At 46.2% G+C, this 17,663-nt stretch overlaps 1 protein-coding gene across 1 annotated transcript; it reads right to left on the reverse strand.

Moving 5' to 3' along the window:
• Positions 1–1,078: 1,078 nt before the first annotated feature.
• LOC149984377 (putative serine carboxypeptidase CPVL) lies at positions 1,079–12,627 on the reverse strand. The gene is made up of 13 exons (XM_090221063.1): positions 11,938–12,627; positions 11,500–11,681; positions 10,909–11,027; positions 10,318–10,432; positions 9,649–9,707; positions 8,931–9,010; positions 5,780–5,846; positions 5,376–5,498; positions 5,035–5,166; positions 4,797–4,895; positions 4,405–4,578; positions 3,733–3,915; positions 1,079–1,578 (listed from the first exon to the last, which is right to left on the reverse strand). Exons 1-13 carry the CDS (start codon positions 11,940–11,942, stop codon positions 1,480–1,482), a joined length of 1,437 nt encoding a protein of 478 aa, XP_090077189.1. The 5' UTR covers positions 11,943–12,627; the 3' UTR covers positions 1,079–1,479.
• Between the last annotated feature and the right edge of the window lie 5,036 nt (positions 12,628–17,663).

A 17,663-nucleotide genomic window follows, 5' to 3' on the forward strand; every position in this document is an offset into this window, starting at 1 on the left:
GGATCTTTTGAAGCACAGACAAACCATATAACCTTCAAATGTACACCAGTGGAGGCTGGTGAGGGGAGGACGGCTCATAATGATGTTGCGGTTGTTGACACAAACTGGTGCGCCTGGCACCAACTACCAAACCCTGTTCAAAGGCACATGTGTTTTGTCTTGCCCATTCACCCTCTGACTGCCACACACACAATCCTTGTCTCAGTTGGCTCAAGGCTTAAAAATCCTTCTTTAACATGTCTCCTCCCCTTCAGCTCCACTGACGAAGTGGATTTAACAAGTAACATCAATAAGGGATCATAGCTTTCACCTGGATTCACCTGGTCAGTCTGTGATAGAACGAGCAGGTGTTCTTAATGTGTTGTCCACTCAGTGTATCTACATATACAGTAGAGCACATGTTCATGGTACTGTACTGTAATCAGGATGTGTGTGAATATGTGGCAAGGGAAGCATGTCCTGATAGATCTGAGGCTGAAGCAACTCCTTAGTGACCAATAATCCACATGGTTTTCCAATACAAAAGCCCCGACCATTGATTTCTCATTAAATAGTTCTAGGTTTAAATGTTCTAAAACCATCAATAACTATGGAGATGTCTAGACCGCTTCAATTAAGTTTAATGAGCTGATAAGTAGCATGATGGTTTGCCTTGGTACGTGACAGAGCAAGGAGTAGTCATCTCACTGCCCAAACCACCAGATGATCATGCCAGCCTGTTTCTCTGTTACTGGTTAGTACTTTCTAAAACAGTCTGCCATGATTGTCTGTGGAGGTTATTGAGTTCTCGGCGTAGTACCTACTATTACCTAAACAGAGGCAGGTTATTCATAGTTGAATTGTTATATTTTTGATTAAACAGGATGGTCGAGTATGACTGAATCATCTGACAGGTAGAATAAAAAGGTCTTGGTCATTATCTGAAGTTGGATAATGGAACTTGTACCGAAGTTGTATAAGAGAAACTATTCAGTAACTTTGTTGCATTTACCAGGGACAACACCACCGGGCATTTACAGTATTTCAAACACCAGCGCCCTCTGGTGTTCATCCATTGAACTTGTTTGACGGACCCATGTTGGTTTCATTTATTTTTTTATTACAATTGCATTGCATGCCATCTCTTCATCTTAATCATATATTGATAATATGCAATATAAATCATTATTCCGCACAGTCAAAAAAAAATATTCATTTTGACAGATCCACAGAATAGCAAACATGAGGATTCATTGGCAGTGCATCAGAGTGCAGTCAGAATCTGAGGGGTAAAGTAGGATTTAGGAGGTCATTAAAGTCTGATGAAGGCAGCATAGCTGTCCAGACGTCTCTATCCATGACATGTATTCCTGTCTAGGTCATAGACCTCTACCATGTATAATTGTGTTTGAAATAAACAGCCACTGGGAATCTGGAGACACTCCGAATTAAAAGGTGGAGGAACTCAGATCAACTGTGTTCCTGCTCAGTCCCGCCCTCTTAAATAAATCCCTGTGTTGAGAGGAATCTGTCAATCATATCAAAGGACCTCTGTGGTTGGTCGTATGGTAGTATGTGCCCTCCCCCTCGTATAATCACCTGCATGACAAGGAGACAAACAGACAGTCAGACAGGTTTAGCATGTGAACCAGTTTCCCCATCAGCAGCACTGTGTTCCCACCTGGTGTCCATAAAGTTGATAGTATCTTCCTGGCACAGCCATTTTCAATAAGACTCTACTTGCAATAATTGTCACGTGCTTGTTTTTTTTCCTACTAAACTTAGTTGAATGCACTGACTAAGGTGTTCTGCATGAGATCTACTGCTAAATTACTCACATTATGTTTAGTAATGCTATGTTAACATTTTCCATTTTAAAGAGGGTGGCCAAATGCCCTGAATACCCAGTAAAGTCCTGGGCCCAGATTCACAAAACACTTCTTACGCAATAACTTAAGAAAAAAAATAAGTTAATTTGGTAAGTTCAATTCCTCAAGAATTCCTTAAGATAGAAAATCATTCATTCAAACTCCTCAAATATCTTATGAACAGTTGAAGTGGGAAGTTTACATACACCTTACCCAAATACATTTAAACTCAGTTTTTCACAATTCCTGACATTTAGACCTAGTAAAGATTCCCTGTCTTAGGTCAGATAGGATCACAACTTTATTTCAAGAATGTGAAATATCACAATAATAGTAGAGAGTATGATTTATATTTTTTCAGCTTTTATTTCTTTCATCACATTCCCAGTGGGTCAGAAGTTTACATACACTCAAATAGTATTTGGTAGCATTGCCTTTAAATTGTTTAACTTGGGTCAAACATTGCATCCACAAGCTTCCCACAATAAGTTGGGTGAATTTTGGCCCATTCCTCCTGACAGAGCTGGTGTAACTGAGTCAGGTTTGTAGGCCTCCTTGCTCGCACATGCTTTTTCAGTTCTGCCCACAAATTTTCTATAGGTTTGAGGTCAGGGCTTTGTGATGGCCACTCCAATACCTTGACTTGTCCTTAAGACATTTTGCCACAACTTTGGAAGTATGCTTGGGGTCATTGTCCATTTGGAAGACCCATTTGCGACCAAGCTTTAACTTCCTGACTGATGTCTTGAGATGTTGCTTCAATATATCCACATCATTTTCCTCCCTCATGAGGCCATCTATTTTGTGAAGTGCACCTCTCTAGGAGACAGAACGCGTCTCCTTCCTGAGCTGTATGATGGCTGCGTGGTCCCATGGTGTTTATACTTGCGTACTATTGTTTGTACATATCAATGTGGTACCTTCAGGCATTTGGAAATTGCTCCCAAGGATGAACCAGACTTGTGGAGGTCTACAATTGTTTTTCTGAGGTCTTGGCTGATTTCTTTTGATTTTCCCATGATGTCAAGCAAAGAGGCACTGAGTTTGAAGGTAGGCCTTGAAATACATCCACAGGTACACCTCCAATTGACTCAAATCATGTCAATTAGCCTATCAGAAGCTTCTAAAGCCATGACATCATTTTGTGGAATTGTCCAAGCTGTTTAAAGACACAGTCAACTTAGTGTATGTAAACTTCTGACCCACTGGAATTGTGATACAGTGAATTATAAGTGAAATAATCTGTCTGTAAACAATTGTTGGAAAAATTACTTGTGTCATGCACAAAGTAGATGTCCTAACTGACTTGCCAAAACTATCGTTTGTTGACAAGAAATTTGTGGAGTGGTTGAAAAACAAGTTAATGACTCCAACCTAAGTGTATGTAAACCTCCGACTTCAACTGCATCTTCTTACGATGTTTGTTGCTAGGCACCCGATTTAGCTAGCTATCTGGCTAGCAATGGCAATCATGTTATCTCAGTTGAAAATGTGCTTACTCTTCTAAAACATGTTCTTGGGTTTAAAATAATAAATACTGATACTTTCAGAGGAAGTTTGTGAGTGAATTAAACCTGTTCAATTGCTTTCATGAGCTTTTTCTCTCACTGCCCTGAGATTAAGACGAGGGTTTAGCCATCTTGGAATTCAGGAACACTTCCAAGAACTTTATTTTCAATAATCTAATTTCTTCTTAACTTTTTGCTTCAGGAGAAACATAAGAAATAGTGCAAGAAAATTTCCTCTAACCTTTTGGGGAATAGCAACTTTGCTTAACTTTCTTCTTAAGTCTATAGTTAATTAAGGAAACAAATGGCAGCTAAGAAGAAATGTCTTCTTAAGGTTTTGTGAATCCGGCCCCTGGACACAGACATGCAGTACTCACCTGGTAGAATTCCCCTACTTGGCGTACATATCCAGCCACCTCTGTGTCCTCTGGCTGGATCTTCCAATGGAAGCGAGAGGCTTTGTTGAACTCATCAGCCCCGGTCCAGTTCACCGTGGGCAGGAACCTCTCGGTCAGGGGGGCCGCCACAATCACATCCAGCTGACCACTGTAAATCAACACCTGTGTGTGTGTGTGTTGTGGTGTGTGTGTGTGTGTGTACACACAGAAGAAAGAGAGAGAAACACAGATAAGGCATTTATTCAATTTATTCAATGATTACAGTATAGTGGTCCAAGCTGAGGAGAGGAGTTAGTGACGGACGCCGTAGCTCGTGACGGACGCCGTAGCTCGTGACGGACGCCGTAGCTCGTGACGGACGCCGTAGCTCGTGACGGACGCCGTAGCTCGTGACGGACGCCGTAGCTCGTGACGGACACTGTAGCTCATGACGGATACTGTAAACCAAAGTTAAACCATGGCTCAGTTGGTAGAGCGCGCCGCTCGCAGAGCAAGGATTGTGGGTTAGAGTCCCTGGGCCACCCATACATTAAATGTACGCCCGCGTCAGTGTCTCTGGATAAAAGCGTCTGCTAAATGGCATATATTATAGATCTGTGCTGTTAATAGAAGCATGTCTGAGTGCTAGATGGGCATCGACTCTAGTCTCACCCTGTAGTTGTCCATGAGCGTGGCGAGCCAGGGTTTGATGCTCTTCATGACGTCCTGCAGCAGGTGTTTCTCCACCTCCGAGCCGTCGTGGAACGTCAGGTTCCCCACGTGGATGGAGCGCCGCACCTCTGCCAGCGTCACAAACTGGGAGAAATACTCCTGATCTGCAGGCTCCTGTAGCAGAGAACCAGAACATAACATTTTATTATTAAAACGTGCATCTGTGTGTAAGACTTGTAAAGAAGACACATTTCAGTCAGGAAACCTTCTCTGGGTAATATAACTGGACCTTTATTCAATCAGCTGGGTGTCTGTGTAAGCCTTGCTCTGTGTACCTACCTGACCTTTATTCAATCAGCTGGGTGTCTGTGTAAGCCTCGCTGTGTACCTACCTGACACTGCAAGTAATTGAAGTAGTTGGTGCAGCCAGTGGCGTTCTGGAAGAACGAGGGGTACGGTAGAATGTCACCATTCAGCAAGCTGTCAAATACCTGCAGGACAAGAGGACAGTGGAAGAATGTACCAGGAAGTTGGAGGCCTTGAAAGAATGACTGCCAGACATTCAGATATGTAGAGTGGACAACAAAAACACACAGGTTATTGTGTTAGCAGATGCAGTCAGTGTCTTACCTCAAAGGCCTCCACCCATTTCTCCTGCTGGATGAGCTGCACCCCGCTGGCTGTCTGCTGCTCAACATACTGCTTCTGGAGCATGTCTATCAGACCTGTCTGGTACAGGAAGTCACCATACCCTCCCAGCATCTGAGAGAGAGAGAAGGGGAGAGAAAGAGAGAGACAGAACGGGTGAGACCAAGGGAAAGAGCAAATGAAGAACAAAAACAACCTTTTTTTCATCCTGGAGATATATTATTATATCTTAAATGATATTACTGATATATTTCATATTAAATCAGAAGTGTCAAACAATGCTGAGTAAAGTTGAAATCACGGTGTATTAAAACACAACCCACCAGCTCTGGGTCACAGAGGCCGTCTCCAATGGCAACTCCCTTGAAGTTGATCTTCACCTTAGCAATGGGGTTATGCTTATGGATGTAGTAACCAATGGCTGGGACATACTTTCCTGCATAGGACTGAGGACATCGAGGACAATTCCAATCAATTTTAGCGTCTGCGTTCTGATTGCAGAAAGTAATTTCAATTTTACATTAGTATGCATTTAAGTGGAAAGATTATTCTTGTTGCTATAGCAGAGACACTAAAATAACCATTTTAAAACCTTGTTCAACATCATAAAAGGGAATGAAAAGCAGATGTCTTTGTAGCTAGGATTTGGGGAATTTGCCAACTAGGATGTAGGGAAGTTGTGTAATGTTATGTGTAACACAGATGTGGAGACTAGAACCAAACTCACCTCTCCTGTAGCATAGAAGTCATTGAACTGATACTCAGGGAAGATCTGGAAGAACTGAGTCAATGCACTAGAGGACAAAGACACAAGATGAGAAAAACAATGGATGCCATGATGCCATAACCAAGGTCCTAGATGTACATTGACCAGAGACCATGATGCCATAACCAAGGTCCTAGATGTACATTGAGCAGAGACCATGATGCCATGATGCCATAACCAAGGTCCTAGATGTACATTGACCAGAGACCATGATGCCATAACCAAGGTCCTAGATGTACATTGACCAGAGACCATGGTGCCATGTGACATAACCAAGGTCCTAGATGGACATTGACCAGAGACCATGATGCCATGTGACATAACCAAGGTCCTAGATGTACATTGAGCAGAGACCATGATGCCATGTGCCATAACCAAGGTCCTAGATGTACATTTGACATGCGTCCTCCGAAACACGACCCTGCCAAGCCGCACTGCTTCTTGCCACACTGCTCACTTAATCCGGAAGCCAGCTGCACCAATGTGTCAGAGGAAACACCATACAACTGCCGCTTTCAAGGTGCGGGACTCTAACCCGGAAGCTTACAAGAAATCCTGCTATGCCCTGCGACGAACCATCAAACAGGCAAAGAGTCAATACAGGGCTAAGATTGAATCATACTACACCGGCTCCGACGCTCATCTTATGTGCTTGCTTACTATTACAGACTAGAAAGGGAAGCACAGCCACGAGCTGCCCAGTGACACGAGTCTACCAGATGAGCTAAATCACTTCTATGCTCGCTTCGAGGCAAGCAACACTGAGGAATGTACGAGGGCATCAGCTGTTCCGGACGACTGTGTGATCACCCTCTCCGTAGCCGACGTGAGTAAGACCTTTAAACAGGTCAACATTCACAAGGCTGCAGGGCCAGACGGATTACCAGGACGTGTGCTCCGGGCATGTGCTGACCAACTGGCAGGTGTCTTCACGGACATTTTCAACATGCTTCAAGCAGACCACCATATTCCCTGTGCCCAAGAACACAAAGGCAACCTGCCTAAATTACTACAGACCCCGTACCACTCACGTCCGTAGCCATGAAGTGCTTTGAAAGGTTGGTAATGGCTCACATCAACACCATTATCCCAGAAACCCTAGACCCACTCCAATTTGCATACCGCCCAAACAGATCCACAGATGATGCAATCTCTATTGCACTCCACACTGCCCTTTCCCACCTGGACAAAAGGAAGACTTATGTGAGAATGCTATTCATTGATACAGCTCAGCGTTCAACACCATAGTACCCTCAAAGCTCATCACTATGCTAAGGATCCTGGGACTAAACACCTTCCTCTGCAACTGGATCCTGGACTTCTTGACGGGCCACCCCCAGGTGGTGAGGGTAGGTAACAACACATCTGCCACGCTGATCCTCAACACTGGAGCTCCACAGGGGTGCGTGCTCAGTCCCCTCCTGTACTCCCTGTTCACCCACGACTGCATGGCCAGGCACGACTCAAGCACCATCATTAAGTTTGCAGACCACACAACCGCCTGATCACCGACGACGAAGAGACAGCCTATAGGGAGGAGGTCAGAGACCTGGCCGGATGGTGCCAGAATAACAACCTATCCCTCAATGTAACCAAGACTAAGAAGATGATTGTGGACTACAGGAAAAGGAGGACCGAGCACACCCCATTCTCATCGACGGGGCTGTAGTGGAGCAGGTTGAGAGCTTCAAGTTCCTTGGCGTCCACATCAACAACAAACTAGAATGGTCCAAACACACCAAGACAGTCGTGAAGAGGGCACGACAAAGCCTATTCCCCCTCAGGAAACGAAAAAGATTTGGCATGGGTCCTGAGATCCTCAAAAGGTTCTAAAGCTGCAACATCAGTTGGATGCAACCTCACTGGTTGCATCACTGCCTGGTACGGCATTTGCTCGGCCTCTGACCGCAAGACACTACAGAGGGTAGTGCATACAGCCCAGTACATCACTGGGGCAAAGCTGCCTGCCATCCACGACCTTGTCACCAGGCGGTGTCAGAGAAAGGCCCTAAAAATTGTCAAAGACCCCAGCCACCCCAGTCATAGACGGTCTACTACTCCGGTACCGGAGTGCCAAGTTTAGGACAAAAAGGCTTCTCAACAGTTTTTACCCCCAAGCCATAAGACTCCTGAACAGGTAATCAATTGGCTACCCAGACTATTTGCATTGTGTGCCCCCTCCTCCCCCCAACTGCTCTTTTTACGCTGCTGCTCCTCTCTGTTTATCATATATGAACAGTCACTTTAACTATACATTCATGTACATACTACCTCAATTGGCCCGACCAACCAGTGCTCCCGCACATTGGCTAACCGGGCTATCTGCATTGTGTCCCACCCACCACCCGCCAATCCCTCTTTTAAGCTACTGTTACTCGCTGTTCATCATATATGCATGGTCACTTTACCCATATCTACATACTACCTCAATCAGCCTGACTAACCGGTGCCTGTATGTAGCCTCGCTACTTTTATAGCCTGTCTTTTTACTGTTGTTTTATTTCTTTACTTACCTATTGTTCACCTAATACCTTTTTTGCACTATTGGTTAGAGCCTGTAAGTAAGCATTTCACTGTCCCCTGTTGTATTCTGGGGATGTAACCAACTTTGATTTGATTTGACTGTGTCAGCACGCATGCCGTCGGCCCGCCACAGGAGTCGCTAGAGCGCGATGGGAAGAGGACATCCCAGGCAGCCAAATCCTCCCCTAACCCAGACGACGCTGGGCCAATTGTGCGTCGCCTCATGGGTCTCCCGGTCACGGCCCGGTTGCAGCACAGCCCGGGATCGAACCCAGATCTGTAGTGAGGCCTCAAGCACTGCAGTGCACTAGACCGCTGCACCACTCAGAAAGGCCACCATCAGATCTTTACAATGCTTAGAAGTGTTTTCCATCTTAGGAACCACATCAATATGATAGAATGATATTATAATCTGTGCATAGTGTAAGGCTGCGTTTCCACAGGCAGCTCAATTCTGATCTTTTGCCCATTATTATGGGCAAAAGAGCAGGTCTGATTGGTCAAACGACCAATCGGTGAATAAAAGATCAGAATTGAGCTGTCTGTAAATACAGCCTAATGCACCCAGAACCTCAGTGACCAGTCTTACCTGTACAGATCTCTACCTACATCATCCTGGTTCTGAGCAAAGCCTCGGTCATCATCAGTGAAACTGAACCCTGTTCCTACCTGGACAAGAAAACACACACCTGGCATTACAATCACATACTGTACATGCTGTTAGGTAACATTATCACATACTGTTCATGCTGTTAGGTAACATAATCACATACTGTACATGCTGTTAGGTAACATAATCACATACTGTACATGCTGTTAGGTAACATAATCACATACTGTACATGCTGTTAGGTAACATAATCACATACTGTACATGCTGTTAGGTAACATAATCACATACTGTACATGCTGTTAGGTAACATAATCACATACTGTACATGCTGTTAGGTAACATAATCACATACTGTACATGCTGTTAGGTAACATAATCACATACTGTACATGCTGTTAGGTAACATAATCACTTACTGTACATGCTGTTAGGTAACATTACATTATATTTCATATACTATTAAGTAACATTACACACATTTTGATGAGAAAACTATCAAAGCAGCATAGAAACCAAATCAAACCTGTCTGATACAGGATGTCCTAAATGGCACCCTATTCCCTATTTAGTACACTTCTTTTGACAAGAGGACCTGGTCAAAAGTAGAGCACTATAAAAAGGGAATAGGGTGCCATTTGGATGCAAACAAACCGTGTTCATACATTCACACGAAGGAAGTAGAAGCCATACGTACTGGATTGTCGATGTACAGAACAGAGTATCTGGATGTCCAGGGATAGTCTCTGTAGCCCACTGTAAACAGGTGAAACAACACAATACATGGAGAGATGAAGGTCCCATCGCTACAGTAGGAACAGAGATACATGGAGAGAGATGAAGGTCCCACCACTACAGTAGGAACAGAGATACATGGAGAGAGATGAAGGTCCCACCACTACAGTAGGAACAGAGATACATGGAGAGAGATGAAGGTCCCACCACTACAGTAGGAACAGAGATACATGGAGAGAGATGAAGGTCCCATCACTACAGTAGGAACAGAGATACATGGAGAGAGATGAAGGTCCCATCACTACAGTAGGAACAGAGATACATGGAGAGAGATGAAGGTCCCACCACTACAGTAGGAACAGAGATACATGGAGAGAGATGAAGGTCCCACCACTACAGTAGGAACAGAGATACATGGAGAGAGATGAAGGTCCCACCACTACAGTAGGAACATACAGGTGGCTTTCTGATAGAAATGACAGACAGGGGTCAGTACAGAGACACGTTATTATATACTAGACAGGGGTCAGTACAGAGTCACGTTATTATATACTAGACAGGGGTCAGTACAGAGACACGTTATTATATACTAGACAGGGGTCAGTACAGAGACATATGGCTATGTTGGTACCTGTTAGGTTCTTCAATACAACGTAGGGTCCATGTTCTACAAACAGCCCAAACATAGACGTGCCCCCAGGACCCCCCTGCAGCCACAGCAGGACTGGAGCAATCTCAGGCCACTCCTGCAGAGAGACAGACAGATACAAGTTAGTAGTTCTCTAACAGTGGATAGTGGAGCTATCTTAGTGAGAGGCCTCCACCCAAAACCCTTCTAATACAACACTGCCACCTTGTGGCTAAGTCGTTGACACACAGTTATGAAGTAAACACTGTTTAATCACATGGACCTTGGTAATGTAGGTAGCAGAAAGGACTTGTTTTGTACTTACTTTATAGAGGCTAAGCCCATAAGTCTTTTGTTAAGGTTTCTGAATCCAAATAAAACTTTGCCCTGATTCACACATTCCTTTACAGGAGCTGATAAAAGGTGATTGCTAGACAAACACGTGCTATTGATTCTTGTCACGAGTGAAACTACGGAGGACACTGCAGCTGATATGGGTGGCACCCTATTCTCTACGGGACCCTGGTGACAAGTAGTGCACTACAAAGGGAACAGGGTGCCATTTGGGACACATGGTACTGTAGTGTGGTGTACCTGAGCAGGGAAGAACCAGAAGTAGAGGTTGCTGTTGTATTTCTTGTTGACAGTGAGGTAGCCGGCATAACTCTTCACATTGGCACCAGGCAGGGGACCTACCAGACTCTGCTTCCGTGCTGAAAGATAGAACAGGTCATTGCTTTCAAATAACTGTCTCAAACCTCGTTTCATCTGAACACAACGATTAGTCTCCATCAGACTTCTGTGTAATACTTTAACATTCATGATGTTAACATCACAACGTCATAACAACTGTTCTGCACACGGTTATGTCATGTTTTGTTGCGTGGACCCCAGGATGAGTAGCTGCTGCATGTGCAACAGCTAATGGGGATCCACCTGCATTGCTTGCTGTTTGGAGTTTTAGGCTAGGTTTCTGTACAGCACTTTAAGATATCAGCTGATGTATGAAGGGCTATATAAATACATTTGATTTGATCTGTGTTGATGATGCAAATAACATGATGCATAACGCAATCTCGTCTATTTTTTGAAAACTTGACAACTGCCTTGTACAACATTAGGGATAGCCTTAACAGTTGAACAAATGAACAAAATATAGTTTCTGAGTAAAGTAAACCAACCTACCCTCTTCGATGTTGCCCTTTTCCAGGTAGGGGGTGAGAAAGAGCGGCTTGCCAGGGTCGGCTCCTCTGGAGAGCATGCTGACACGGTGAGATTTCCGACAGAAGAAACTCGAGCAGCCCCTTGACTGTGTTGCCTCCAGAGAAGCCCACAGGAGAAGGACACACAGCGTCTCCTTCAACATTCTGTCAGGGGTGAGTGGAGAGCAGATACATTTGATAGTTTAGTTTCAACACAATTTCATTCTCACACATGTTTGCATTATCAAATGTTCAAATGTCTGCTTTAGCTAGTTTGCGCATGTATTTTAAAAAAAGAAACAAAGTATATTCAATATATAAAAAAGAAGGAATTAGCTAGCCTAGTCAAATAACCATTGAGAGAACTGCACTGAATAATCCAATGACCAGGCTTTCATACAGCTTTATTTTGCACACATACCTCATAATTGGGGCTCGCCTCCTCTGGAGTTCAGAGAAACCAGCTAATCCGTGTTATAGAAGCGAGATAAATCAAATCATCTGTAGTTTCACGTTGCTGCTCCGCGGTTGTTACAAAAATGGATTGGTCACATGATCAACTGGGTGAGTGATCATGTGATTTCATGCTGTCTTGCGCAATCAAGTCCCTCATCCAACTGTGCGTTTCTGTTTCCGGTTCTCAACCATTCTTCACGTCGAAGAACTTTCGCAACTGCTAAATTCGACACCATTTTTTTACGGTCTATCCAAATGGTTCATGAATGTTACGGTTTTCTTCAGGCATTGTATTTTTTAGCTTTTTGGTTTTAGATAAATGGATGTAGGCCTATTCACATGTTTATCTTGGGTGAATTATTTATGTGCACATGGTTAGTCAATGACGTGAGGCACTAGCATTTTTACCAAATGCAGGCTAGAGCCTACACTCAAATTGATACATAACCCCTAATCGTGGAAGACATTTTAGTATGCCTAGCTAACTGTGAAAGGGGCCCTAAACAATTATTAGAACATTAGGTACATTTTTTTCAATATTAAATTATTTACATGAAATGGTTCGGTCCTGCCCCCAAACCAGGCGCGAACGGTACTTGCTAGCAGTGATTTGCCGGTGGAGCATCATGTCTCAGCTTCCTAACGAAAGAAAAAGACAGGAGAGAGAATGTCACCCAATTTTTCACAAAGGAAGTTGGGTGGAGTCAGTGTGTGGTGGAAATGAACCTGTTTGCTTAGTCCATAGTGAAATAGGCTACTTTTGCTCCCATAATATTAGTTACTTAATATTATCGTCACAGAAAATGTTTGTGTGTTTACATTTCGCTCCTCTTTTAGCCGACATTTAATCAATGCAGGAAAACTTTTACCAAGCTATTCATAGTAAATGAGTTGCCCCTGCCCCTGCCTGGTGCCAGGGCCAACAGATGCAGCTTCAGGCTCAGCAGCCGTCTCCCCATCCCCATACCCCTGAACCAGCCCTGTCTTCCATCCCCATACCCCTGAACCAGCCCTGTCTCCCCATACCCCTGAACCAGCCCTGTCTCCCCATCCCCATACCCCTGAATCAGCCCTGTCTCCCCATCCACATACCCCTGAACCAGCCCTGTCTCCCCATACCCCTGAACCAGCCCTGTCTCCCCATCCCCATACCCCTGAATCAGCCCTGTCTCCCCATCCCCATACCCCTGAACCAGCCCTGTCTCCCCATCCCCCTGAACCAGCCCTGTCTCCCCATCCCCCTGAACCAGCCCTGTCTCCCCATCCCCATACCCCTGAACCAGCCCTGTCTCCCCATCCCCATACCCCTGAACCAGCCCTGTCTCCCCATCCCGATACCCCTGAACCAGCCCTGTCTCCCCATACCCCTGAACCAGCCCTGTGTCTCATCCCCATACCCCTGAACCAGCCCTGTCTCCCATCCCCATACCCCTGAACCAGCCCTGTCTCCCCATCCCATACCCCTGAACCAGCCCTGTCTCCCCATCCCCCTGAACCAGCCCTGTGTCCCATCCCCATACCCCTGAATCAGCCCTGTCTCCCCATCCACATACCCCTGAACCAGCCCTGTCTCCCCATACCCCTGAACCAGCCCTGTCTCCCCATCCCCATACCCCTGAATCAGCCCTGTCTCCCCATCCCCATACCCCTGAACCAGCCCTGTCTCCCCATCCCCCTGAACCAGCCCTGTCTCCCTATCCCCATACCCCTGAACCAGCCCTGTCTCCCCATCCCCATACCCCTGAACCAGCCCTGTCTCCCCATACCCCTGAACCAGCCCTGTCTCCCCATCTCCATACCCCTGAACCAGCCCTGTCTCCCCATCCCCATACCCCTGAACCAGCCCTGTCTCCCCATCCCCATCCACCTGAACCAGCCCTGTCTCCCCATACCCCTGAACCAGCCCTGTCTCCCCATCCCCATACCCCTGAATCAGCCCTGTCTCCCCATCCCCATACCCCTGAACCAGCCCTGTCTCCCCATCCCCCTGAACCAGCCCTGTCTCCCCATCCCCATACCCCTGAACCAGCCCTGTCTCCCCATCCCCATACCCCTGAACCAGCCCTGTCTCCCCATCCCCATACCCCTGAACCAGCCCTGTCTCCCATCCCCATACCCCTGAACCAGCCCTGTCTCCCCATCCCATACCCCTGAACCAGCCCTGTCTCCCCATCCCCCTGAACCAGCCCTGTGTCCCATCCCCATACCCCTGAATCAGCCCTGTCTCCCCATCCACATACCCCTGAACCAGCCCTGTCTCCCCATAACCCTGAACCAGCCCTGTCTCCCCATCCCCATACCCCTGAATCAGCCCTGTCTCCCCATCCCCATACCCCTGAACCAGCCCTGTCTCCCCATCCCCCTGAACCAGCCCTGTCTCCCTATCCCCATACCCCTGAACCAGCCCTGTCTCCCCATCCCCATACCCCTGAACCAGCCCTGTCTCCCCATACCCCTGAACCAGCCCTGTCTCCCCATCCCCATACCCCTGAACCAGCCCTGTCTCCCCATCCCCATACCCCTGAACCAGCCCTGTCTCCCCATCCCCATCCACCTGAACCAACCCTGTCTCCCCATCCACATACCCCTGAACCAGCCCTGTCTCCTCATCCCCATACCCCTGAACCAGCCCTGTCTCCCCATACCCCTGAACCAGCCCTGTGTCCCATCCCCATACCCCTGAACCAGCCCTGTCTCCCATCCCCATACCCCTGAACCAGCCCTGTCTCCCCATCCCCATACCCCTGAACAAGCCCTGTCTCCCCATCCCCATACCCCTGAACCAGCCCTGTCTCCCCATCCCCATCCCCCTGAACCAGCCCTACTTCCATCTGAAGAAGGAGGTGAGCAGCATTGTGTTGAATGACATGTCAGTTGGCATAATTGCAGGTACTGCAATGCATTGAGGACAGGAATGTGATTCTCCAGTCAGGAAAAATCTTACTTGACACAGAGGCAGCCAATATCAGAGCCTTAAAGGAAGAGATGCAGGCTCTTAGAGATGGATGAGAGTCTTTCTGTCTGAGGCAACACTGATTGCTACGCAAATGAATGTTGCACCTCAATTTAGCAAGGAACGCAGCCGCCAGAGGAAGAGATTCCATGGTGAGATCTCTCAAGAGGAGGCAGCTCAGGACAGTGCAGCAACAGTGTTTCAGAACAGTGTTTTTACTGTTATGGATGACATCATAAGTGACCTGGACACTAGGTTCCACACCACTGCAAACATTGTAGAATCATTTTCTGCTGTTCTGAAAGTTAGGCAGATTAGTGAGGATAAAGTCCCTTCTGTGTGCCAAACACTGATCATGAAGTATTCCAGAGATCTTACACCTGAGTTTCAACATGAAGTATTCCAGAGATCTGATACCTGAGTTTCAAAATGAAGTAAGACAGATGAACACTGTATATGCTGCCACTTTCCCCTCCTAACCTGTCCCCTCTTGGTCTCCTGACACCTGAACACTGTATATGCTGCCACTTTCCCCTCCTAACCTGTCCCCTCTTGGTCTCCTGAACACCTGAACACTGTATATGCTGACACTCTCCCCTCCTAACCTGTCCCCTCTTGGTCTCCTGACACCTGAACACTGTATATGCTGACACTCTCCCCTCCTAACCTGTCCCCTCTTGGTCTCCTGACACCTGAACACTGTATATGCTGCCACTTTCCCCTCCTAACCTGTCCCCTCTTGGTCTCCTGACACCTGAACACTGTATATGCTGCCACTTTCCCCTCCTAACCTGTCCCCTCTTGGTCTCCTGACACCTGAACACTGTATATGCTGCCACTTTCCCCTCCTAACCTGTCCCCTCTTGGTCTCCTGAACACCTGAACGCTATATATGCTGACACTCTCCCCTCCTAACCTGTCCCCTCTTGGTCTCCTGACACCTGAACACTGTATATGCTGACACTCTCCCCTCCTAACCTGTCCCCTCTTGGTCTCCTGACACCTGAACACTGTATATGCTGCTACTTTCCCATCCTAACCTGTCCCCTCTTGGTCTCCTGAACACTGTATATGCTGACACTTTCCCCTCTTGGTCTCCTGACACCTGAACACTGTATATGCTGACACTCTCCCCTCCTAACCTGTCCCCTCTTGGTCTCCTGACACCTGAACACTGTATATGCTGACACTCTCCCCTCCTAACCTGTCCCCTCTTGGTCTCCTGACACCTGAACACTGTATATGCTGACACTTTCCCCTCCTAACCTGTCCCCTCTTGGTCTCCTGACACCTGAACACTGTATATGCTGACACTCTCCCCTCCTAACCTGTCCCCTCTTGGTCTCCTGACACCTGAACACTGTATATGCTGACACTCTCCCCTCCTAACCTGTCCCCTCTCGGTCTCCTGAATGCAATTAGAAAGATGCAGCTGCAAACAGTTTTGTAGAAGTGTGCATTGCTTTACGTATATTTTCCACACTGCCTGTTGCTGTTGCTGGTGGCGAGAGAGCTTTCAGTAAGCTAAAACTGATCAACTATTAGAGGTCCACTATGTCCCAGGACAGGCTGTGCAGTCTTGCCATGCTGTCCGTTGAAAGTCAGTTAGTTAGAAAGCTAGACTTCAAAGACTTGATCAGGGACTTTGCTAGTAAGAAGGCTGGGCTCCTGGTGAGTACGGCTGAGCTCCTAGTGAGGAAGGCTGGGCTCCTGGTGAGTAAGGCTGAGCAGGGGCCAGTGATATCTGTTAAATGGCTATGGATATTGGATCACTACACACATGATGCCCACAGGCTGAGAACAAGACTGAGAACAAGATATATCTCATAGTAATGGCTGGATTGCCATAACATTTGTTGTGCACAATCAAGACCCCAAGTGGAAGAAACCTATTGATTTGGTGACCTCTTGACCTTTCCTCTGGCGCCACCATCAGGCCTTTTCATTCCCATTTCCATTTTGTTTTCCATTTCCACTTTTACAGCTGCTTATTTTCTCCTTGGTATGTATATACTTAGTTCAATAATATGCTGCTGATTTGATTATTTTGTCTGTTATATCATTCTATAGATGACACAGTTCATTTATTTTAATTGAAGAGGTTGATGTATATTTAAGTTATATTTATTTGAAGTTATTCATTCATGTTAAGATAATTTTCCATTCAAGATTTTTACCATTATAATGACATTTAGACTGTAAAAGATGGCCTTTAGCACATTTCTTATAGAGGGGATCAGTCCTGCATCAAATAGTGAATTCCACTGTATGCAGAATGTTGCATGCATGTCTGCACAGTGTTATATTTTCACAGCTCGCTGTCAGGAAATATCGAGCAGTAAATATTGGACTACAAGAGAGTTGCAAGCCTGCAAAGGTAGAGTTATTTAAAGCTTTGAGTGTGTCGATTGGCTTCTGGAGGTGTGTGGTTACAGAAATGCTTCTGGAGGTGTGTGGTTACAGAAATTGTGCAGGGTTGGTGTGGCCTGTGGTGGCGGGACCCAATGTGATGTCTTTTCATGGGGCCCAAAATCCCTGGCTGCGCCCCTGATGTGAGTTGACAGAGGCTGCGTTTAGACTGACAGACCAATTGTTATATTTTTTCCACTAATTGATCGTTTGACCAATCACGTCAGATCTTTTCACATCAATGTCTTTTTCAGAGCTGATCTGATTGTTCAAACAAAACAACAGAATTGGGCTTCCTGTGCTATAAAAATATAGCCCAAAGAGGACCT

Source organism: Oncorhynchus mykiss, chromosome 3 (assembly GCF_057628025.1).
Source record: "Oncorhynchus mykiss isolate SJ-2025 chromosome 3, ASM5762802v1, whole genome shotgun sequence".
NCBI classification, from domain to species: Eukaryota; Metazoa; Chordata; class Actinopteri; order Salmoniformes; family Salmonidae; genus Oncorhynchus; species Oncorhynchus mykiss.